A 25,269-nucleotide genomic window follows, 5' to 3' on the forward strand; every position below is an offset into this window, starting at 1 on the left:
TCCTCCTGAGCTCTCTGGATGGAGATGTTGGTGCATCTCGAGTGGGCACAAGGGAGCAGCACAAAGCCGGGACTCCTGGGTTCCCGCCCCACTTCTGCAACAGCTTCCCTTGGGCAATGTCTTAGTCTCTCTGTCCTTCAGCTTTCTTCTCTCCAAAGTCAGAGGACGGTAGGACTCTCCTCCTTCCTTGACAGAATGATCAGATGAGTCAGCGTACGTGTTGATCACTTAGAATAGCCCGTGGCACATATTAGGTGCTAAAATAACGTGTTAGCGTTTTTATTATGAGCTGCATCTTTCTCTGGGCAAAGGAAGATGGGGCACTGAAAACAGAGTTGCCTGGGACCACACAGCAACTCTGTGGCAAAACCAGCCTGTTTGGGACTAGTCTGCTTTGCACGCATATGAGGGCCCCTCTCTCTCATTGCCAGGTAGGGTCCTCCCTTCCTGGTCCCTGTCTGAGGTGGCCAGTGTTGTCCCTTTGGTGTGGTGAGGCCACGGCTGACCTTAGGCACTGAAGGACACTATCTTCCACTCTGTCCTTCCAATACCGCCCCCTGACCTCTTGCTCTTCTTTTGTTCCCCCAGATCATCCCACATAACTTCTCCCCACTTTGTTTGCATCTGACCCATAGCCCTCCCATCCCAGGTGGTCAGAGTTGGTCGGGCTCACAGATGTCAGACCCTCCTGTCACATTCTCTCTGCCCGAGCTTGCCACCCTTCTTCCCTCTGGCCTCAGCGTTTTCTTCTTCTGTGGGCTTGCTGGGCAGACAGGAGGTGGAGGCTCGAGCAGGCCTGCCTTGCCCCGTCCCTGTCTGGCCCGACCCCGAGCATCCTGCTGGGTCATGGAGTTGGTCCCCAGGCCCTGAGTGTGAGGGGTCCTGACGGTGGGGCTATACCAGCTTTGGCACCTGGCAGCAGCACATCGGGCTTCTGACCGCTGGGGCTCCCATGTGCCGCACTGCAGCCACTGTGGCGGTGACCCGGTACACAGGACATCTCTGGCAAGGAGGCGGCAGGGGAGGACAGTGTGGGGCTTTTGTCTTGAGGCTTGGAAACTGGGGCTAGAGAGAAAGAGAGATTTGCCAAGGTCACACAGTGGTGAGTGGCAAAGTATGCAAGGCCCCTAAATTGGCACCATCTGCCCAGGGCTCCTCCCATATCTGGGGTCCCCCACCGCATGGATCTTAATGTGAGCCCCTCTGCTTGCAGCCCCCCATTAGCGATCAGAGAGCAGAGCGGGCAGGCCTGGCTGTATGCAGGCCTGGCTGCCTCAAGGCTCTGGCCAGTGTTCAAGCCCAAAGGGGAATCCCCCATCCCACGACTCTGAATAAAGTCACTGCTTCCTAGTGTCCCCACACAGTTGCGTTGGATGCTGGTCATTCCCAGAGCAGGTGCCATGCAGCGGCCACTCGAGCGGTGCGTGCAGCTCCCCACTCCCTCCTCCCCGCCAAGCCTGTGGTGCTGAGAAGCTGGGTGCTGGGCAGTGTTTGAAACATTTAAAGCTGGTGGACCCCTCGATCTACTGTGTGGGGGACAGTGAGTATGAGTGGCTGGCGGAGGTGGGAAGAAGCCAGCAGGCAGAGCCAGCAGTGGATGTGGACCCATGGGGACAGGGTGTGTGCAGCATGGACAGAGGAGCCGATCATGGGCATGGGAAGCTGGGACTTTCCATCACTGAGGTCCTCCGTGTCCCCTCTCCTCATGTATCCACTCATGGTCCCAGCCGTTTTGCCTTGGGAGGACAGAGCCATTCCTTTGTGCCTTGAAAGTGTTTTTTGTTGTTGTTGTTGTTGTTGAATGTTTTATTTATTTTTTAAGAGACAGAGACAGTGCGAGCAGGGGAGGGTCAGAGAGAGAGGGAGACACAGAATCTGAAGACAGGCTCCAGGCTCTGAGCTAGCTGTCAGCACAGAGCCCGACGCAGGGCATGAACCCATGAACCGTGAGATCATGACCTGAGCCAAAGTTGGACGCTCAACTGACTGAGCTACCCAGGCACCCAAAAGTGGTTTTTAAGAGAATGAGTCCGCTGTCCCTGTGCCCTGTCCCCACGCCTGCCCTGTCGGCCCCCTCCTGGTCCCCAGGTGCCGCATGACAGCACTCTGGGGGCCTCAGGACTGTTCTGCGAACACAGGTCCTGCTTGTCTGTGGCAGGGAACTCGTGTCCCCGGGGCTGTGCCCGCTGGCCGTGCAGAGCACTCAGCGGGTGATTATCGCCAGGTCCTGTACAAGAACATTTAAAAATGAACAGAGCTGCTGCAGGTGACATCTATCCCCCTGGCTTCCCTCTGCCCAGCAGACCGAGCCCCCTGCTGCATTCTCTGGGTACCCCTGAGCCTTCAGGCTGGGTCTAGCCTGCTTCCCATGCTGGAGCCCACGGCTCTTCTTGTGTGATCAAAAGCCTCCCTCTCTGGCTGCGTTATTAATACCCATATTAATGGTAGTTACCATTTATCCAGTGCTTGCTGTGTGCTGGGGCATGGCACTAAGCACTTTATGTATGTAATCTCCCTTAATCCTCAGAACTGCCCTCAGGTAAGTCTTATTATTGCTATTTTACACCTGAGTAAACTGAGGCATGTGAAGATCATGTGACTGGACAGAAGCCCGGGGAAGTTCCATACCAAGGCAAGGCCCTTGGCCCTGGGCCTCTTTCTGAGGCTGTTACGTGTGTGAGGGGCTCTTGATTCCTGCTGTGAGAGGATGGAGGAGTGTGTGGGTGGGCGTGTTTGTAGTAATGGTGATCAAGGAGGGCTTCCTGGAAGAAGGGATGTCTGAGATGAAACTTGAAGGATGTCTAAGAAGAAACTTGAGTAGGAGTTTGGCAGGTGAAGGCAGAAGGGGCAGCGGCCCTCACCAGAAAGTGAGAGAGAGGCCAGAATGTTTGAGGATTCAGAAATGGCATCATTCTGGGAAGACTTAGAGGGAGGAGGCAAAGATGTCGCTCAGGCCACTCCCCACCCAGGGCATCTCGGGCAGGAAGGACAGCGCTCTTCCTCGACTCCAGCCTTCTCACTTCCTGGGAGCTGGCCTGGCACCGGCCCTGAGATGAGAGAGCCCCAGCTCAGCCAAAATGGGGAAAAGAAGGATGCCCCCAGAGGACCCAGCAGGTCCATGGGAGACGGACCAGCTGCCCACCCCCTGGTTGGCAGGGGCAGAAAGGGAGGGGCCCTCACCTGTCTACCTTTGGTATGTTTTTCCATACCAACAACTGATTCTTCAATTCTCTGGATGCCAACTGGGTGTCCAACAATTTGGTGAAATTCAGGCTGACACTATCTGGAGTTTGTGTCAGATCATATAGATTTAAGGGCTCAGGAGCACAAGACCGCCCCTCGTCACAGGCCAGTCACGAGTCCTAGGCCACCCGTATGTCTGACCTAGCGTCCATAAATCAGGGCTTCCTCTGACCCCCTTTCTCAGGTCTCATCAGCTAGAATGACTCACAAGACTCAGGGAGACACTTTACTTCCGTTTCCTGGGTGAATATCAGGGTCCAACTCCAGGGCGGCCAGGTGGAAAGGGGTGAGGGCAGCGTGGACTTCCGTGTCCTCCCCCGGTGCGCCACCCTCCTGGCACATGGATGTGCTCACCTCCTGAACGCCCATCAGAGCTCTTCAGTCTCCAGCCCCCTCACCTCTCTGGAGGCCTGTGTGGGGCTAAATGTTTCCCCCACTAAAGAGTTGGTCTTTCTGCCCACTAGCCCCATCCTGGGGCTGCCTAGAGCCTCCCCCCAACCAAGTCCCCTCTCTAGCATAAATCCAGCTGTGCTCAAAAGGGGCTCTTTTTAAAGGACACACCTGTCCCTTTGGAAATTCTAAGGAGTTTTGGAACTCTGTGCCAGGAACTGGGCAAAGATCAAATATATATATTTAAAAAATTTGTTTTAACATTTATTTTTGAGAGAGAGAGAAATAGCATGAGCAGGGGAGGGGCAGAGAGAGAGGGAGACACAGAATCCAAAGCAGGCTCCACACTCTGAGCTGTCCACACAGAGCCTGAAACAGGGCTCGAACTCACAAACCAGGAGATCATGACCTGAACCAAAGTCAAACGCATAACTGATTAAGCCCCCAAGGCCCCCCAAATATATGTTCTATTATATTACACTAGTGAAGGCCATGAGGAGGAGGATCAGGGGACAGGTAAAGCTGGCCTTCGGGAGGCCTCATGTAGCGGGGCTTGTGGTATGGGGGCACTTTGGAATCACTAAATTCCTCAGCCCATGCCACTACCTCCCCAACTCCTTCCAGACCTGGCTCTAGGCCATCACAGTGATGCAAGGTCAACCACCCAGGGGTCCCATAGGGCCTGCGTGACTTCCTAGCTGAGTGACCCTGGGCAGGTCTCCCTCAGCAGTCAGCTGGGGATGTGATAGCCCCCGCTGTAGCGTGAGGACTGATGGTGGGGACACGGTGGCCAGCATGGAGGAGGCTTCCAGAGAGGACATCGTTGTGATCTACTCCGTGGGCTCGGCTGGCCATGCACCTTCACACAGCGCATACCCCTCGGCTCCTGAGTGCCTCGCCCTGCTCTGGGCACCAGGCTGCTAGCGATTAGGGAGGACAGTCCTGGCCCTTGGTGCACTCTCATGCCACCTACAACCAGGCTGCCCAGGAGGAGAACACTGTGAGCCACGTGGGTGAGTTGGAATTTTCTAGAAGCAACATTAGAATGGAAATGCATTTTAATAATAAGGTTAACCCAACGTATCCACAGTATTTTCATTTCAACCTGTGTTCAATATAAAAGCTTAATGAATGTTTTCTTCTAATGCCTTTGAAATCCTGCGTGTATTCCAGCACTGCCTCAGCGGGGGGGGGGGGGGGCTCACTCACCGCACGACCTCGCTACTGGCATTATTCCCCTTTTAGCTGGAGGCAGGACGGTGACTCTAGGAGATCCTGGGAAGGTGGCTGTGGCACTGGACACGGGCTCAGTGCCCTCTGCAGCCCCCACTCTGTCGCCTACTTGACTGACACTCTCATCCTCTGACTTCCAGGCCAGGTGAACCGACTGCCCTTCTTCACCAACCACTTCTTTGACACGTACCTGCTGATCAGCGAGGACACACCTGTGGGTGAGTTGGCACAGGGCTGGTGGGCATGTGGGTGGCGTGGGGTGGGCTCCCTTCCCCCAAGTGAAGGGGGTCATAGAGGTTGTGGCCGTCTTCCACCTGTTCCTGGAACCTCTTTTGTGGTGTCCCTCATGGGTGTGTGTCTGACCTCTCCTTGGTTGCCCCTGGGGATGGGACGCTCAGTCCCTTCCCTCACGGGGGAGTTCTAAGTGCCCAAGGAGTTAGCACATGGAGTCCGAGTTGCTTGATTTCCACGTCTCTCCTACAAGACGGCTTGTTCCTCTTCTTTGGGAAAATTTGAAGGTGGCGACTATCCTAGAATTTGTTTTGTAGCCTTTTGACCTTTTCTGTGATCACCAAGTCTTCTTCAGTGAGTCTGCCTGTTTTGTCATCAGGGAAAAAATGATTGATTTAGGAGGTGATCACAAGCACCGCTCACACCCCAGCTTGAGTCACCTCATTACCCAGCTCTGTCCTCATGATCCCCTTCCTGAGGGCCTGGCTCCTAGGCCTGTGGCTGGAGATGTTCATGCACAGCCCTGTGGCCTTTGCTCAGCTGTGGGGACCAGAAGCTTCTTGGGAAATGCAACTGTGCTGATGGGGGGACTCTCATTCCTGTGAGAGGCCTCCCCCCCTCCCCAGCTGGCACCCACACTCCCTCCCCTGTCCTCATTTTTGTTCGAGTCCTCCTAAGGGAAGTGCTTGTCATCTGGGGCTTCTTAAACTCAGGTCTGCCTCCTCCGGGGGTCTGTGGGCGGGGCTGTGCACCAGAAGGGGCGTACCGCCAGGGTTGGTGTGGCACCTCTTTCTGGCGCATCACTTGTCCTTGGAAATGAAGCAGGATGGCACAGAGAGAGGGGCAGGCTGTGAAGGTATTTAATGCATAAGTTATTTTACACACTCTTTTATATAAAACCAAATGCTGATGTGTGATAGAGAAGATGCGAAATTCTCCATAGGAGATCTCAGCAGGCCCCAGCCTCTCCCCTGCTGTTTGTGGGGCCACAGCGGCAGCCCCTGGAGAGACCTTTCCATCGCTCTTCCTGGCGGAGGCTGTTTGGCAGGAGCATAGCAGGCAGAGTGTAGCAGGTGTGTTTCTGGTGTTTCTGACTATCGTGGGCATTGTCCCCGTGGCCCAGTCGCTCTGCATTTTTAGGACCCATGGGAGGGGATGGGGGGCTCTGGAAAGCAGCGGCTCCTTTGGTGACTTGCAGCATCCTTGAATCAGCACTGCAAGGCTGGATTTGTGGGTGTAGGTGTTTAAAGGGTCATGCAAGAAGGAGGCTGCCTCTTCTGCAGGCTTCGCTCCACTCCTGGTGGAGGGGGTGGGAGTGGAGAGTGTACCTGGAAGTCTCCTGGGGATGCCGCTGAACTTCAGGACATGCGTGTGGGCTTCTGGATTCATCCGGGGTTTCTCCCCACACCCAGGCCTCGCAGGGGGCCGGCGTGGAGGTCGGAGAGTAGGCGCCTAGTATATGTGGCTCCATAGTGAGTGACCGCTGGCAGCCTTTGTCCTCAGTAGAGGTTCTTTCGGTCCATTTGTCAGTCCATCAGCTATACAGGGGCATGCGCCCGCTGTGCTGGGTCTAAGTGCCGTGCGCCCAGAGAGGAATTTGACGGAAGGATAAAGAAGTCAATGTTGGGGTGATGGGGGCCGGGTTGGATGTCTGGTTAAGTCCCAGTGGGGCCTAGAAGGAGGAAGGCGTGTCCTTCTGGGGACAGAGCAGAGGCAGGAGGAAGCTGGAGAGGTTTCTGGGAGGTGGCGGCTCTTGCGCAGAGTCCCCAAAGACTCCCTTTCTGTTCCTTCACATACTGTTTCCTGCAGCTGATTTTCAGAAGGGTCTGTTCTCTTTTTTTAAACATTTAAAAACATTTTTTTTAACATTTAACTTTTAAAAAATGTTTATTTATTTTTGAGAGAGAGACAAAGTGCAAGTGGGGGAAGGGGCAGAGAGAGAGGGAGACACAGAATCTGAAGCAGGCTCCAGGCCCTGACCTGTCAGCAGAGTCTGATGTGGGGCTTGAACTCATGAACTGAGAAATCATGACCTGAGCCAAAGTCGGACACTTAACTGACTGAGCCACCCAGGTGCCCCCTTTTAAAAACATTTTTTAATGTTTATTTTTGAGAGAGAGAGTGAGAGAGAGAGAGGGAGGGAGGGAGGGAGAGAAGGGGAGAGAGAGAAAGCAGGGGAGGGGCAGAGAAGGAGGGAGACAGAATCTGACGCAGGCTCCAGGCTCTTGGACTCACAAACTGCAAGATTATGACCTGAGCGGAAGTCAGATACTCAAGGAGCTGAGCACCCCCAGGCGCCCCTAGAAGGGTCTGTTCTAACTTCAGCCTCCCAGGGATTGCTTGTGGTGGAGGGACCATATTTGGGGCAGGGGGAACCTTCGAGGCAGAGGCGTGGCCAGCTGCTAACTGACGGGGCTGCTGGCTGGGAGAGTTCAAGGCTGCTCTCAGGTGAGTGGTGCTGCCTGCATCACCCCACCAGTGACCCTGCTCTGCCCTGAGTGTGGGGCTCTCAGAGGTCGGTGGTGCAGGGGGTGGGGTGGGGCAGGGTGGATATGCTTGGCCGGTGCTGGTAGTGACCACCCCCTCCCAGGGAGCCCTCCAGCAGGCCCCGCTCTAGTTACCTTTGGCTCTGCCTCTTGATTGTCTTCTGCAAACACTAGCATCGATCGGCTTCCGGGAGTGACTCCGAGGACATGGCCCCATTAAGGCTGCACTTGGCAGTCACAGCAGGGATGTCCATCTGGTGCAGTGGGGATTGATCCCTGGCTCCAGGGGACCAGAGGAATGAGACAGGGCTCAGTGAGCTGGAAGACAGCTTCGTTTGTCCCTCCGGACAGGGGCTGGTGCTGAGTTGGCCCATACCAGGGGGCGGCAAACTCTGGCCTGAGAATCATGAACTTAGTTTTTGTTCTTCACTGTGTGGCATTGGGTACTGCACTGCCCCTCTCTGGGCCTTACTTCCTATCTCACCAATGAGAGGGCATTGGGCTCATCTTGGCTGGCCCTGGTGGCCTAGTGTATATCCAGGCCCTCTGATAGCAGGCCTGGAGACCTCCACTGTGTGCTGTCACTGAGTGCCCTGGGCCACTCAGAGGTTGATGTGGACTCACATGGATGTGGCAGGGTGCCAGGGGGAGGGTGGGAGTTGAAACAGTTTGTCCAAGGGGCTGGTCCTTTGCTTGCCACGTGGAGTGGGGTGACGTAGAGACTTGACTTGGAGGCTTGGCTCTCACTGGCTCTTTGCTTTCTGAACCTCAGTGTTCCAGCCTGCAAAACGGGGATGGGATAGACCCCTCTCTGGATTCCATACCTGGAAAGGAGAACCTGTATGTGGCCTGGAGATGACTAGTTGAGCTGTCCTGCCAGCCATAGGCTGGTGAGGGGACAGGGGAGAGACAGGTGCAGAGAGGAGTTGGGTCAAGGGGCGGTCACTACCAATGGCTAGAGGCAGAGCACAGCCAGTCTAAAAGGGCAGGAGGTCAGAGCTGTGGGCAGACCAACTTCCGGGTGTGGTGCTGATTATCTGGCTTCTGCTTGATGCCTCATGGTGGGGAGCTCATGATCCTATAAGACAGATTGTTTTTGTGCCACGGGACAGTTCTGGGAAGGAAAACTTCTTCCTAACAGAAATATGAAATCTGTCTCTGGAACTTCCACTGAGCCTAATTCTGACCACTGGGGCCTTACAGAGTAATAACATTAGTATATATACTATATATATGCATAATATATATTATTATAATAAGTATGTTTATTGAGTGCTCAAGGTAGTATACAGAATGTTTTAACTAATGTGTTTCCAAATTCCTCTTAAGATTCTGGAGGTAGAGTTGGCTGAGGGCTCTGTTAGTATGTAGTTTCTGCAAATGTTCTGTCCTGAGCTAGAGATTGGGTCTTGGATTCACCCCAAATCTTCTGAGCCTTTCAATTCTTTATGCGGTCACCACAGTTGCGGCCAGCGGGCCAGCGGCCACGAGCTGGGGAGCAGAGAGGGAGGGCCCAGCACCGCCGTCCCAGATCCCTTGTGGAGGCTATGCGTCATGTCATCTGTCTCATCACTTATCTCTGGTTCCAGTTCCCTCTGTCTGACGTTCTTTTGGGGGACCGTGTCCCAGCTAGAGAAGACAGGTGCAAAATGAAGTCATTAGGGAGTCCTGCCCCCCTCCCTCCACAAACCTATTAACATTCAGGGCCCCCTTGTCCCTGTGTGTCAGACATGAATATCCATCAGCAGCAGGGAGGGGCAGAGCAAGGACAGATCGAGGACTCAGCACCCGGTCGGGCTGGTGGCATTGCCCGCACCGTGGCCTTGGCTGTGCAGTGAATGGCCACATGGCACCTAGAGGGTGAGGGATGGATGCTTCCTGGGTGCTGTCTCTAGGTGACGTCCCAAATCCACTCCAGACACTCAGCAGTATGGCTCACGTCACCAACCACCTCCAGATGGCTAAAGCCAGTTCTTAATTCTCAGACCTGTGGCCTTCCTGCATTTGGTGTTTTTCTTCTCCGGGCATCAGCTCTCTGGCTATTCCTTCTCAGCCTCCTTTGCTGGCTCCTCCATGCCTTCCGTACCCCTGAGTATTGTAGGGCCCAAGGCCCAGCTCTTGTGTGGCTTCCCCATGTTCTAGCCCCGTGCCTGTCAACTCTGGTCTTGCGGCTTCAGGTCCTGTATGTATGCCTACAAGCCGGAAGCTTCTACCTCCTTCCTGGGCCTCCTTGCGGAGGATGTTCCAGACTTGTGTGTGCACCTCTGTGCTCAGCATTTCTACTTGGGTGTCTGCACGGCTCTCAGCCTCTGTGCACCCAGGCCGGATCCTGCCCTTCCCTCAGACCCTGCTTGCCCTGCAGCCTCGCCCTGTCCCATTGCAACCGCACTGTGCCCCCCAAACACAGGTGCTCGGGCCAGAAACTTGGCCTTGTCCCTGCCTCTTCCCTTTCTCCCTCTCACTGCATTTCCGATCATCAGCAAATCCTGTTGGTGCCATCTTCAAAATATTTCCAGAATCATCTCACTTCTCGCCCCTTCTGTTCCCACCACCACGGCACAGGCCTGGATTATCTAGCAGCCTCTTGATGGTCGCAGTGGCCTTCCTGCCCCCTCGCTCCACTGAAGCCTTCCCTCACCCCTGCAGCTGAGGAGTCGGGGGTCCTGAGACAGAGCCTGTCATGAGGTGTGCTCAAGTCCTCCATCCCACTTGGAATGAGAGTGGCGTGAAAGCTGTCAGCCGCCTGACCACCTGTCAGACCTCCTGTCCTCCCCTCCCCCACACCTGCTCCCCTCCAGCCCCACTGGCCTCCCTGCGGGTCCATGAGCATGAGAGGCAGGTTCCTACGTCAGCCTTGCAGTTGCCGCTCCTGCTGCCTGGAAGGTGGTCCCCTTCCCAAGGGTGTCAGGAGCGAGGTGTTGGTGATGATAGGGACGGCTGCCCAGGAAGTGGGCCCAGGAGAGCACGTGCCCCAGATGGCACAGACGCCGTACGTGCCTCTGCTTGTGAATGACAAGGCCCCCGCCCTGTACAGCGGTAGTGTTTGGATCACCCCAGCTGCCTGCCAGGGCTGCATATGGTGTGCGTGCTAGGGACCCACAGGGAGACCCAGAAGCAGCAGCGGGAGGCCTGGTGTGGAGACAGCAAGCTGACCGAGGAGCTCCGTGAGGGGCAGCGGACATCTACTCCATCTGCCTTGGCTGCGACCTGATCTTCATACCTTGGGTCCTGGAGGGGGACAGTGTCCCTCGGGGCTGGGCACCAATGTCCGTCCCTCCATCTGAGTTCTAAACCACCAGCCACAAGCCTCCCAGGTGCCTATAGGAAGGAGTGAGAACTCATCATCACGGCCTGTCACTCGCCACTCACACCCTGATCTCCAGCCGTGGGGACGCTCTCAGCCCCCCAACACCTCGACTCTTCCTTCCCCATGCTGGTCCTTCGGCAGGAGGGCTCTTTCCCCTTCCTGCCTGGTGCATTCCTACTCATCTTTCAAGGCATAGCTCCGATGTCACCTGCTCTGAGGCCCCCACCCTCTCTCGGCTTTGTATTCACCCCTGTGAAAGCCCTGAGCGAGTTCTAGTGTGGTTGTGGGGGTGTAACTCCCCAGCTGCTCCCTTTTACTACTTTTATTAATACTGACATTACAATTAATTATAATTTTTGTATTTATGTATAATAGGAGACTATATAGTGATAATATTAGCTAGCATTTATGGATGGCCAGCCTCTCACCAGGGCCTCTGTGAAGGGTTCTCAATGCCCGGCCTCCTGTAGACCTCACAGTGCATCTCTGAGGGGCGTCACTGTCTCCATTTTATAGCTGAGCCTGCTGAGCCTGCATGTGCTCTGTGCCAAGCAGAGTGCCCGGAACAGAGAGAGTCTCAGCGGACACTGAACAAATGTAAGGAGGGATGAATGAAAGCGTGAGGACCGGTGGATGCTGGATGTCTTGTCGAGCCCTCTCCCCTAATCTCCTGGACCCTCCATATGTCCCCAAGGTCAGGGCAAGTGGAATCAACACCCCCCCCCACCCCGGCAGACCTCTTACTACCTCCAAAAGCAGCCTGAGCCACAATTCAGGTGATAATGCCCACGCTAATCACCTGTGCCACTAAATTAGTCTTGTCAGGAGCCATTAAGGCGGGAGCTCGGGATTCATTAGGATGGATCTGGCCCAGGCAGTGCCTGGCACCGTGGCCAGTCGGCGCTGATTAATTTTCCTGCAAACTCCATCAGTGCCCAGCTGTTCTGTCTGGACCCGGGGAGAACAGTTTTCAGGTGGGCTGACCCCACGTTTGCTGCCTCGGTAGACAGAGGAACAGAGAGCCCGCAAGCCCTTGGGCGACTCCCTGCAGGGGATCCCGAGAAAGCATGGAATCGGGATGCGGGAGGGCTGACATGAATGGGGGGGCCTGTGGGCAGCAGACACTCAGGGATGGCCAGACCTTCGGGCATGGGGCTTGGGAGCAGATGTAGATAGGCTTGGGTAAGAGGGGAGTCTGGTAGAGGTTCTGGCCTTTCCTGCGACCATTCTCTGTACCTAGGGTCCTGGAGGGGGCTGTCCCTTGTCCCTATGCCCCTCCCCCTTCCTGTAAAGGGAAGAACTCATGGCTCAGGAGAGGCTGGAGAAGTCACAGAGCAAGAATGTTTTTTCCTCTTAACCCAAGGGTTCCTTAGGACTGACATAGACGAGAGAGGTCATGGGCCCCCAGAGCAGTTCCTTGGCAAGGGCTGGAGGCAAAGCCTCAGGGGGCTGTAGATGTGGAGAGGCCCGTGAGGGGCTCCCAAATCTCAGTTGAGTGTGTGTCCAGAGGGTAGTGTGGGCTTTTCTGCCAACCACCTGCCCAGAGGCAGTGGGGCCTGGTAGCTACTGACAATACAGAAAATATACAGTGTGTTAGACAAGAATAAATGCGGAAGATAAATAATAGTCTGTGGGTGACACTGGGACCAGAGGTAGACAGTGGGGCGATGTAACAGCCTGTACTCCTCACTTTCACTTTCATTCCCTCCCGAAGGACCTCTGAAGGCCTGTGGACACCTAGGGCCTCCTGCGGGACAGCTCGATGGCCACTGTCATAGGCAAACACTCCCCCTTTCCAGATGGGGAAACTGAGGCCTAAGGTGGGGAGCTTGCCCAAGGGCTCCAGAGAATTACCGTGGTGTTCCAGCCCGAAGCATGTGAGCTGAAGAAGGGGATCCAGGGGCTCTGCCCTGCAGGCCCCGGGCCCCCTGCGGGCCTGGGGGAGTAGGGCCATCCTCGTGAGCTGTGAGCTTGGGACTCGAGGTTTGGAGAAGGGGCCGCAGGTGCCTCACAGCTGTCAGTCTGGGGTAGAGTCCTCCAGGAATGTGAGGTTGTCCAGAGGCTCCCAGGGCCTGTTGGCATTGGAGCAGGTGTGGTGTAAGATTTTGGAGGGAAGGGGGTGACCCATTGTTGGTCCAGACAATCACATCCTGGGACCAAGCAGCCTGGGGCCCTGTTTTCCTGGTGACCTCAGAGCAGGGATTATATTATTCCTTCTAGGAGGGCGGGGGATGATCACAAGATCTCTGGAAGGGCCTGGCGACCTCTGTGGCCTGGCCTCCTCTCTGTCTTTCTTCAGGGAAGCATGAGCCCTCAAAGGGTGTGCCCTTATGGTCTGCAGCCCCTCCCTTGAGACACTGCCCAGCCACACCTGGAGCCTGTGCCCCCGGCTGTGCATGGACAGGGGTGCGGTCAGGCTGGGCATTTTGGATGCTGCCATAATCACACTAATGATAATGATGATGTGCCCACCTGTTGTGCAGACAGACCGTTAATGGCCTGCCCTAGGCACCAGTGCAGGCTGTGCTTGGGGGTGGGGGAGGGACATGCACCTTCCAGACAGCTGCAGAAATGGCAACTGTCTTTTCCTATGCTGTGTCCAGGTCAGCTCTTCATACACGTGACCCATTGAATCCTTATAGCAACCCCCGAAAGCGGGCCATGTAACCCCTGTCTCACAGGTATGGGGCAGAGGGTAGAGAAGGGTAAGCAACTTGGACAGGATCACGTAGCTTCAATGGGCTGGAAATCAAGCTTGAACCTAGTGCTGCCTGGCCCCAAGCCCGAGCACTTAACCACAACTTTGGGATTCTGTGAGTGGGTCATTGCTTCGCAGGAGCCCCCACACAGAGGGGAGGAGGGGCCAGTGGGCAGTGCCTAGTCCAGCCCAGGCAAGCAAGAGGCAGGAGCTAAAGAGGCTGCGCACACTCTGAGTGAGAAAGAATTCATCCTGGACACAGGGATGGAGGAAGCTTATGGTAAAGGGGACAGGAGGTGCTGGGGTTTGACGGGCTGAAGCTAGAGGACAGGCATTTCAGAAGGTGGTCGGATAGGCTGACCAGCCGTGGAAATGAGAAGTTTGTGCGGTGTCTTGCATGGCAGAGATAGGTCCTTGTGGCTCAACTACAAATAACAACAGTAACTACTTAGGACTTGCGTCTTGCTAGTTAGGTCACCTGCATGGTCTCATTGAATCCTGGCAGCAGCGATGGAAAGTCTGTCCTATCATGATCCCCATGGTGTAGACTCAGGTCAAGGTAGCTCCCAAGCCCCCACCAGCAAGTCAGGATTCGAATCCTAAGAATTCGCTCAACGTCCACACTTCATACCCAACTCTGCCACCTCTCAGGATTGTGTGGGCCTTTCTTCAGCCTCTCAGCCAGGAATGGGTCTCAGTGACCAACGGTCCACATAGGGTGAAGGTGTCGCTGCTCCAGGGCGAGGAGTGGCTGGCACGGCCTGGTCTGGGCACACAGGCTTGGGGCCCTGCGGGAGCCTGGGGCCCAGGCGGGCTCTGCTTGTGCCTTTAGATGAGCTTAGGCAAGTCAGTTTCCCTGTCCAGGACTCTCTTCCTGGCATCTGCAAAAGATGCCAATCCTTGCCAGACATATTACACAGAGTTGGGTCTAGTGCTAAAAAATGACTCGGGAAGAGGGGCGCCTGGGTGGCTCAGTCAGTTAAGCATCTGGCCCTTGGTTTCAGCTCAGGTCATGATCTTGGTCTGTGAGATTGAGCTCCAAGTAGGTCTCTGTGCTGATGTGTGGAGCCTGCTTGGGACTCTCTCCCTCTCTCCCTGCCTGTCCCTCTTCTACCCCCCCCCCCCCACAGTGACCAAAATAAATAAACATTAAAAAAAATAACTGGAGAAGACAGACGAGAGTATGAGACTAACCAGTCTGCTTGTTCTGGGCCCATGACCTTCCCCAGTGACCAGCAGGAAGGTGGTGGGGGCCTCGGCCACCCAGGTGGCCGGCACACCCTCGGTGGGGAGCTGGCAGGCTGGCAGAGGAGCCTGGCTTAGCCCTGCCATAGGGTGAAGATGCTCCAAGCTTGCAGCCACCTGGGAATGCTTCGGCTCCCCGGAACCAGCGATGGTGTGATTTGCAAGACCCAAAATCGTCCAGCTGGTTAGGGAGACGGTGCAGACAGAGATGGCTTTGAACATGTCCTCACTCCCCTCACCCTGATTATTCTTTACATGGTTCAGGGGACTGAGGCTGGAACAGGAGACCAAGGTGTGTTGTCAGAAAGGGTATGCACCCCAGGACAGCTGTCCCTTGGTGCAGATATTTCCCTGTAGGCCTCCACCTGGCGCCTGCCCCTTCCTCTGCCCCACGTGGGGTGGGGAGCCATCCAGCCTGGCTTCTAATCCTAGCTCTACCACTTCCTAGCTGTGTAACCATAGGCAGGGCTCATAACCTCTTTGAGCTTCGTTCCCTTCTTCTGGAAATGGGGCTGATTGTATTTTGCCCGGCCAGCTTCTCAAGGAGCTTCAAGAAAGAGCTTCGAAAATAAAAGTCCCTGTGCAAATGGTGGACGTTGTTTTTACTGAACCGCTTGTCTTTGGTGCCTCCTCTTCCAAGAAGCCCTCTGTGGCAATTTCAGCTGAAGTGTGGACTATACCATCAGCTACTTGACCTTTCTCTGCCTCAGTTTACTTAGCTGGAACATGGGCATGATGGTCAACTGTGTACATTCCTAAGACGGTGATGAGGATTAAGTAAGAACTTCAAGCATTTAGAACCGTGCTTGGTACTAATAGGTGTTGTCACTGACTCGTGCTTCTCCCAATGAGGTGAGAAGCAGCTGGGGACAGGAATGACTTCCTCAGTGGCCAGAACCCACCGTGTGACACATAAATATTTGCTATGGTTTTATTTGCCACTCTTCCAAGGGGCATTTTCACTTTCCAGGTGGGAGAGTCCCAGAGATGCCTGGTCCCATTTCCAGCCTGGCCAGGAATCCACTTGGCCCAATGGTCTGCTTAGAGGGGTGCAGGCAGCAGGCAGGCTCTTGTGGCAGCAGGCACCTCCCTGTCTCACCGGGTACTGAGGGCCACCCTCCTACTAACGGGCTGTCTGCTCCTGCTGCTGCTCCCTATCCGTCCTGGCCTGCCCAGCTCCTGGTGTCAGCCTGAGTTCCTATGACAGCTACCCTGGGCCTGCAGACAACGGCCTACCCCCTGACTGATTCTGGAGGTCCCCCGCTCCTGTGGCCGACCCTCTGACTTAGGACAGACTCTGCCCACCTTCTCCTTCCTGGTCATCACCCCCCTGTCTTTGCTGCACAAAGGTTTTGCATGCCTTGCTCATTTAATCTTCACCAAGCTCTTTGAAGGAGGTGGTTATTAAGCCCATTTTACACATGAGGAAACTGAGGCTTAGCAAGGCTCATGGTCATTAAGTTAAAGAGATGGGTTTGCGCACCTGGGTGGTTCTGTTGGTTAAGCATGACTCGTGATTTCAGCTCAGGTCATGGTCCCACCCTCGTGGGGTTAAGCCCAGCATTGGGCTCTGCGCTGACAGCATGGAGAGTGCTTGAGATTCTCTCTCTCCCTCTCTCTCTCTGCCCCTCCCCTGCTTGCTCATTTGCAAGCATGCAGTGCGTGTTCTCTCTCACTCTTTCTCCCTCAAAATAAATAAATAAATATCTTTTAAAAGTTGCAGAGCCGGATCCAAACCTAGGTCTCTCTCCCTCCATAACCAACACTTGACCTGCTTTGTGGGCGGGTGGATGAAAGCAGGTGGAGAGTGAATCTTCCACCCCCAGGGCTGCTAGGGCTCCTCACCCACCGTCTCTGGCCTCTCTCTCATTTCCTTGCTCTGCTGCATAGCCCAGTGGGAATGCAGGGGACAAGAACCTCAACTCTGGTCCCTTGGGGCCCCCTGCCCTGGGGTGAGGGAGAGGGCGTCCCTCTGCCTCTCTGTCCCCACCCCCGGGTGTCACAGCGCTGCTCACGGACCCACTTTCCTGGTGCTCTTGGCAGCAGGACTGTGTGTGGCAGGAGCAGTGGCGTTTCCTAGGATTGATCTGGCCTTTGAAAAGGATAATTCAAGATGAATATGCTGGCGTCCGACTGGAGTGAGACGGAGGCATTATTGAGTGTAGACCTGCTTCGCCACATCAACTGCTTTATGAGCTCTCTAGAGAAACCCTATGTTGTGAATAACTCACCCTGACGGGCAGGGTGGTGGCATTTGTCTCCCCTGATCTCCTGGCAGGCCGTGCCGGTGGGGCCCAGGCACCCCGCTCGCCCCATCTGGTTGCCTAGAGGCAGCTTCCGGCTGCTCTGCCAGCAGGTCATTGTCCCTCCCTCCTTGTCTCTCACGTGCTGCCCCGGTAGGTGGGGTGAGGGCAGCGGTGCCCGCCTGCTGGGTCCCCGTGTGGCCTCTGGCTCCAGGCTCCTCACACAGGCGCTATAGAGTGGAGGCGAGTGACTCGGACCCTGCAGACAGATGTCCTTGGTTTCTGGAAGACTGTCATCCCCCAGGGGCTGCCCAGCCTCACCGCCCGGGATACCACCTCTGGGGTTGGCAGATTCCCTAGCAGATCAAAGTGGATCGGGGACTCAGGGCACTACTGGGGAGGTGTCCTTGTGGGCTCAGCTTTGCTCAGCGTTGGCAACCACGGGCACGAGGCTGGGGAGCGCAAAGCCCCTTGGGCGTCCTGGCCACCCCAGGTGTTGGTCGTAACCAGCCAGCCCTGCAGTAACTGAGTGCCCCGGGGTGGAGGTAGGGAACAGACCGAGTCGTAAACTCTTAGAGAGCCGGGACTGTGTCTTAGAGCCTTGTTCGGTGGGGTTGCCTGGAAGGCACAGATGGTGATGGCCTTCCTTTCTTGGGGTCCCCTTTGGAGCCTGGCGTGGGGAATGTCCACGGGGGTGACCCCTCCTATGTGTAACGACTTCCATGTTTGTCCTGGTGCAAGAGCACGTTCATCCCTAGGCTTCGACAGCCTTAGGCCAGGAAAACCTATTCTGAGGGGGAGGCGTCCAGGGGAAATGCAAGGAGGCACAGCTTTGGGACAGCTCGGGGACAGGAGAGCTCAGGAGGCAGGGACTTCCTTGCAGCTGGGCACACAATAACAATGAGCAGTCTGTGACCTGGGCGGGGCTGGGCATGCGTGTGTGCGTGCGTGCGTGCATGCAGGTGCTGGCATTCCGTTATTTGTAACACAGCCCACGACTCCTCAAATCTCGCCCTTCTCTGTGCCCAGTCACATCATGGGCCTCCGAGTACGATGGCAGTGCCAGGTTCCCATGCATCTGAGCCCCCTGGGCTGGGCAGTGGGACCACTGCTGTCCCTTTTTTACAGATGAGGAAAAGTTAGTGCCCTACCTTGAAATGCCAGGGCCAAGGTTTGAAGCCGGTGGTCTGGCCCCCAGGGGGGCCCTTGGCTCCATTCTCGGCTGTGTGCTGTTAACATAAATGCCCTCAGGGCTTCAGGCCTCTGTTTCCCCAGCTTGTAAACTGAGCATGGCAGGCCTCTCCCATCGTTAGTTCCCTTTCCCCAGCAATTCAGAACCCCTGGAGGGCTTGTTACCACACGATTGCAGGCCACATCTCCAAGTGTCTGGTTCAGGGGTGGGGATGGGGCCTGAGAATTTGCACTTTCCACAGATTCTTAGGGGATTCTACTGCCAGGCTGGGAACCCCACTTGGAGACTCCCCTCCCCGGCCATGTTGCTTCCCAGCCCCTGGAACTGGCTCCCAAGTCTGGCATGAGTCCTCCACCCAGGCCTGTCCCGTCCTGCAGCCCCATGGACGTGGTGCTGGGCTCCCTGGAAGCGCCCTTCCCTTGCTGCCTGCGTTGAGAGCTCCTGCCTGGGACACCCCCTGTGTGCTCCACACCTCAGCGGTGGCCCTGGAGGACAGACGTGGGAATGGAGGGGGGCTCACAGGGGCAGAGAGGCGCAGGAGAGCTGAGATCGGGATGCCCAGTGCAGCTTGCCCCCAACCCCGCCTTTGGTGTTTACACAGAGTGGCCGCAGCAGCCGACTAATTACTCCTGACGGCCTTCATTAAAAGCTCTGGAGCAGTTTACAGTCAATTAAGGAGAAGGGAGCTGCTTCCGTCCTCAGGTGCCCCCCACTACCACCTGCTTCGAGGGAGTCCTGCCCACGGGATGTGATCTGGTGGAAAGGGCAGGTGTTTAGGGCCTGGACAGAGAGGAGAAGGAAGGCAAGGGGTTGGGAGGGGGTGCGGGGAGGGGGGCAGGTAGGCTTATGAGGCAACTGAATCTGCCGGCTGTCCACACAGTCTGCTCCCAATCCATCAGTCACCAGCTCTTGGAGGAGTACTCTCTGCCTGGTGTGAGGACCCGTGAGCCCTGGAGGAAGGAACCCTGAGTTCTGGCTGGGCCCCAAGTGTGCCAGAGTCCTGAGTAGATCCTTCCCCTCCGGGAGCCTCAGTTTCCTCATCTATAATATGGGGCTGGTGCTGCATACTTTGCAAAGCTGCCGTGGTTGTTGAGGGAGTACTGAACTCGGTGAGCACAGGGCCTGCCCCCTGCCCTGCCCCCCACCAGGTGCTCAGTGGCAGGGATCGTGACTCCCGTCCCACTTGGGGAACCTCATCTGTCCCTGCATGCACAGGTGCTTTCTTTTTCTTTTCTAAAGTTTTTAATGTTTATTTATTTTTGAGAGAGGAGACAGAGTGTAAGCAGGGGAGAGGCAGAGAGAGAGGGACACACAGAATCTGAAGCAGGCTCCAGACTCTGAGCTGTCAGCACAGACAATGCTCAAACCCACAAACCATGAGATCATGACCTGAGCTGAAGTTGGATGCTTAACTGACTGAGCCCCCCAAGTGCCCCGCATAAGGTGCTTTCTGAAAGCAATGTTGACAGTCTGAGGACCACCTGAGCCTGGCCCAGTCCCTGCCTTACTCTTTGGACATAGGAAATTAGAAGATTTCCCATCTTAGCCTCAGATCCGAGAGTGAACACCTCTCCTTTTGCCTACATGCCAATTTAGGAAATTAAAAATTTCCCTCCATCTAAAATGGAAATAGCAAAGGGATGCCTGGGGTGCTCAGTCGGTTAAGTGTTGGATTTTGGCTCAGGTCATCATCTCAGCGTTCGTGGGTTTGAGTCCCACATCAGGCTCCGTGCTGACAGCTCAGAGCCTGGAGCCTGCTTCAGAGTCTGTGTCTCCCTCTCTCTGCCCCTCCCCAACTCGCACTCTGTCTCTCCCTCTCTCTCAAAAATACATAAACATTAAAAAAAAATGAAAATAGCTTTATCGAGTCATGGGAGGCGAGGGGTGGGGAGGAGAATGTATATTTTCACAACTTGGATTACCTACTTTATTGACTAGGAACGTGGCCAGGAGAAAGGTGCCACTGCTTTTGAGCTCCAAAAATAGAAATCTCTGCATCTATTTGAGAAGTGGCAATAAGGAGACTGCGATCTGAAATTAGAGCAGGGGCCACATCAAGCAGACAGGCTGCCTGGGAGCCCCAGGGCACTGTCCCTGCCCCAGCCTGGTGCCCTCATTTGGAGGGATGGCATATGGGCCGTGGCGTAGGATGTGTGACATTTTGCCCAGCACAGAGCCTGGCACACCACCAAGGCCGGTGAACCTCAGCCTGCCCTCACCTGGTTGGCAGGAGGAATTGGCTCTGCCTTTCCAGTTATTTTCTGTCCAGTCTGATGTTGGTAAAAGAATATTGAGGAATGAGGACGGGATGCTTCCTCCTCTCTTCTATCCCTATTCTTCTGCCAAGGAGGACCCTGGGAGAGTCCCTTTCTCAGCTCCTCCCTCTGGCTCTGGGGCAGGTGGCTCCCCCCTCTGGCTAAGGGGCAGGGAAAACAGGACCAACGGGGAAGGAAGTTTGCATTTTCTTTCCAGCCAGCTCTGCTCAGAGTTTTCCTGCCCATAAATCAGGATGACTCTCTTGTGACCAAGCATCAGCAGCTGTGAAGTCCCCAGGGTGTCCAAAAGTCAGGACCCTTGAGTTCAGAGTCCTCTTTATGTTAGAACTGCTCTGTTTTGCCTGGCTTTTCTGGTGGGTTCCTCATGCCCTGCCCCTTTGCTTCTGCCGCGTCCCGCCATCAGTACATCAAAACCCAGGGCTGCTGGGGTTTCTTCCACTGGCCACTTCTTTATGAGGATGGCCTCTTAGGAGACCTCACCAGAATATTTAATGTAACCAGAGCGCATAGTACTTACTCTGTGTCTGTGATTGCCGTAAGCCCTTTTAATCCTTATAACTGAGGAAGGTGCTGTTATTATTGTTACTGCTTTAAAGAAGGGGAAACGGGGAGACAGTTGCCCGTGATCATAGAGCTGGTGCACAGGGGTCGAATTCATATTTGAACTTGAGTGGTATGGCACCAGTGAGTAGCTTCTTACCCAGTGTGCTTTGAGCCCTCAGGATGGTAGCAATAATGGCTTCTGTTTTTTGAACACATATGAGGTTCCAGGTACTCTGAACATGTTACTGCATCAAATCATCATGGTCGCCCACCAGGTAGGCATTTATGTCTCTATGTAGCTGATGAGGGAACCGAGGCTCGGAGAGAAAAATGAACTTGCCCATGGTCACAGAAGCAGTAAATAATGCCATGTAGCCAACCTGTGAGTCCCTGCCTGCACTGCCTTAGGAGATGGTCAGGGGGTCATTCCCCCAGCTTGTCTGCTGCATCTCCTCAATGCTGTGGCTCCAGAGAAGAGGGGGTCTTCTGAGACCCCCCTGTTGTCTGTGATGAGGTCTTATCGCAGACAAGAGCAATTCCACTCGGCCCTACTTTGCTAGAGCCTGGGCAGATGACGCCTCCTAATAGTCCTGGGTGATGCCAGGAGGGTGAGGAATGGGGGTTGGGGAGGAGGACGGGGGTACAGAAGAAGAGGGGGATGGCAGTGCAGGGTAACAAGACCTCTACTGGGCCACCGATTGTTGACCCTGGTCGTGCGTCCTACATGTCCCTCAGTGGCGGCAGCTAGAGCTCCTTGCCAGTTAAACTGAAAACCAACAGCAGGCAAGTAAGTTACTTAAAGTGCTGCTCTACCTGACATGCCTGAATTCAAATCCCTGCTTCCTCCTGTCCTTATGACTGTGCCCCATAGGGTTAATAAGAGCTGCCACTGACAGAGGGCCACGGAGGTGCCAAAACTCCATATGCGTCTCTCATTTAGTCCTCACAATAACAGAGGAGGTTCTAGAATCAGTATGGGTTACTAGAAGCGTAAAAGTTGAACACTGCATTGCCCTAAGCAGTAGCGCCTAGATGTGTGGTTATTTACATGTCTGTTAATTACAATCTAAGTAGAACCTAAAACACTTTCACATTCGCGCGGCCACATTTCCAGCGCTCAGTAGCCAGTGCTGCGGCACAGGACAGCACAGATAGAGAATGTTTTTATTACTGCGAATCTGCTCAGACCGCGAACAGCGCTGGTATAGAAAATCTCAGTTTTTCACATGAGCAACTGAGAGCAGCCTGCCAGTTGTCACTCAGGTGGGGACACATGGCCCCCGCAAGGGAACCCCTGGGCTCTAGACCACTCTTGTCCGTGCCTGGCCACCATCCTCCTGACCCTGAGGGCAAAGAACGTTCTCCCCAGGTAGCAGCTGAGCACTTCAGGTACAAAGAAGCAGAGTATGACCTACTCAAGGTCAGAGGCTGGAGTTGATGGGCGGAATAGAAGCTGAGGGCCCTGAGTCACCGAGTGCCACCTGGCTCTCCGGACCCCCAGCCGGGCCAGCTCAGAGCCTGAGCTGTGGGCGATGTGCCCACCCCCTGTCCAGAGGCAGCCCTGCTGGTTATGAATTTTTACAGCTGTTTACCTGACGTCGCTCCGTCCAGGAGTGAAATAACTCTCCTCACGGCCACTATGAATTTTTTGCTTCGCTGGGAAAAAAAAAAAAACCCAGCTCCTGTGATTGGAACATTGTCTGCAGTCCTGTCAGGTCGCCAGTGGTGAATGACAGGTGAGAGAAAGCAAACGGTGAAAGCCATTACCCTCTTACTTCGGTGGACTTGGGGAAATAGTCATAAATTAGTGCCGTGTGCCGAACGAGGGGAGAGGAGAAAACACAAAAAATAAAAAGCCCTCCTCCCTGAGAAAGTCATAATTTTCCTCCCAAGGGTGGGAGGAGCAGGATGTTCAGAAGGGAATGTCTCAGCCAGAGCTTGCACGTCACCGCCACCCTTGCTGGCTGCCTCCTGCGGCCACAACCCGGGGACAGAGTCAAAGCAGGAAGGTCCATGAAGCCAGAGGGACTTGGCTTCCCCACCTCCTTCACGGACCACCGCCTGCGGAGGCAGCCCCCTGCCCACATGTGTGTGTGTGTGTGTGTGTGTGTGTGTGTGTGTGTGACCCTGTATGTGTCCCTGCCCACATATGTGTGCCCGTGCACACGTCCCTGCCTCTCTGTGTGCATGAATGCACGCGTGTGTGTACTGATGTGTCTCTGTGGGGTGGCACTCTGCCTGTGAACACGCCTTTGTCTCTGCGTGTTTGTGTAAGTGTGTGACTTCATTTTGGTTTCATCTTTTGCTTTTTCTGTACATTTGTAGCAACCTGCGTGGAACATCTGAGATTCACTGATGAGGCAGAGTGAGGAGTGTGTGTGTGTGTGTGTGTGTGTGTGTGTGTGTGTGTATACAGGCATGCCCACAGAGTCACAGACCACCTTGGAAGCTGCTATTTATTAGGAAGTTAGAATCTCGGGGAGGGCGTAAGCACGCTTGTCAGCCCTGTAGAGATGCGTGTGTTCTGGGTTTATTATTACTGAAAGGACGTTGGCTGTGATTTTTTTTTTTTTTTTTTGGAGGATGGTAGGAGGTGGGATGAGGAGGGGCCGGCTCAAGGCAAAATGGCTGAAGGAGATCCCAGAGGAAGAGAGAGAGAATGAGCTCCAGGATTTGGGCTGCTGGGAACAGCCATCTAATTTCAGCAAGTTAAGCTTAGAAACAGAAAAGTGTGAACTTGAATAAGAACATTCTGTGGGCAAAAAACATACATACCAGTGGTTCTCAGACTTTAGTGTGCATTGGAATCCTCTGGAAGGCTTGCTAAACAGATTATGGGACCCCCAGCCCCAGGGTTTGATTCAGCAGGTCTGGGGTGGAGGCTGAAAATTTACATTCCTCACTGGCTTCCCAGTGATGTTGATGCCCCTCGTCTGGAGCCCCTCTTTGAGAACCACTGAGGCACACCTCTGTCAGAGTCCTTTACTGAGTCCCCAGTCCCACAAGCCCACAAGGCTGGCAAGGAGGTAGTATGTATAGTGGTTAAGAGCCTGGAAGCAGACTGCCGGGACTCAAAGCCTGACTCTGGCACCTGCTGCCTGTGTGCCTTTAGGCAAGTGACTTAACCTCTCTGTGCTTGGGCTTCCTCATCCATGAAATGGGGATGATGTGATAATACCTACCACATAGGGCTGGTGTGCAGAAGCGGGGTGTAAGTAAACAGCTTCGAATAGTGCCTGGTACCCAGACAGCACTATGTGCATCGTTTCCTGTTCTCCCCACTTTGCTGGAGAGCAGACTGAAGGTATGTGGCATCCCAAGGTCACACTGCAAGTTAAGGAAAAGCTGGAATGGGAACCAGGCCTTCTGACTCCACTTTGTGCTCCCCAGTTCTTTACTGGAGCCCCTTGATTCCAGATGCCCGTGTGTCCTGCCCCTGAAGGTTTGTGTCCTGAGCCTCCTTTGGGGGGTAGGGCAGACTTGATTTCTTCCCCTTCAGAGAGAAAGCTGGGACGAGCAAACCCTGGCAGCCAGCCCCCGCCTCTGCTCCAGCCCCCGTGCTCACCACTGCCCCCCTGCGCCCTACTCTCCAAGCTCTGCCAGCGGTCTCCTTGCCCGCATTACACCAGACTCGCGCCCGGCCTGGGGTGACGGGCCAGGGAGGTGAAAGGCAGAAGGGCGTGGGCAGGTGACACGCCTGGAAGTTTGCGTGGGTGTGTGCACACACAGGTACACCCACACCGCCACGGGTCGGAAGCTTGGGCTCCGAGCGGAGGAGGAAGCTGCCAGAGGACTTGTGACGGCGCTCAGCAGCTGCGGGCCGGAGCTGGTCTTTGCCCGCTCTGCCCCAGCCTCTGGACCACCTTGCGCCCCACATCACCTTCTGGGGAACAGAGCGGCAGCGTGTCCTTGCCAGGGGAGCAGGGAGGGTGGGTTCCTGGGTTCCCACTCCCTTGTCTGGGATGGCCCTGACTGTGGGAATTTGGGGGCAGGCACCCCCACAGTGCTGATATGTGCTGTGGCGAAGGAACCCCAACTAAAAAGTGAGTCTTTGCCCAGAGAAGGGAGATTCCTAGGGGACTGCTTGGTGTTGAAGTGAGCACTGCCCGTGCACAATGGGGGGTGGACCCCGGCTTGCCGAGGATTCCATTGGATGGGGAAGGGCAGACCTTTCTCAGCCAA

At 55.1% G+C, this 25,269-nt stretch overlaps 1 protein-coding gene across 3 annotated transcripts in view; it reads left to right on the forward strand.

Annotated features, from left to right (window-relative positions):
• CDH23 (cadherin related 23) overlaps positions 1–25,269 on the forward strand; it is a 413,185-nt gene that overhangs the window by 50,001 nt on the left and 337,915 nt on the right. For all 3 annotated transcript variants that reach the window (XM_029931861.1, XM_029931856.1, XM_029931860.1), the window contains exon 3: positions 5,007–5,084. In XM_029931861.1, the coding sequence (XP_029787721.1) occupies positions 5,007–5,084 (78 nt within the window). The remainder of the gene's footprint in view (positions 1–5,006; positions 5,085–25,269) is intronic.

The sequence above is a fragment of the Suricata suricatta genome, chromosome 2 (genome assembly GCF_006229205.1).
Source record: "Suricata suricatta isolate VVHF042 chromosome 2, meerkat_22Aug2017_6uvM2_HiC, whole genome shotgun sequence".
NCBI lineage: Eukaryota > Metazoa > Chordata > Mammalia > Carnivora > Herpestidae > Suricata > Suricata suricatta.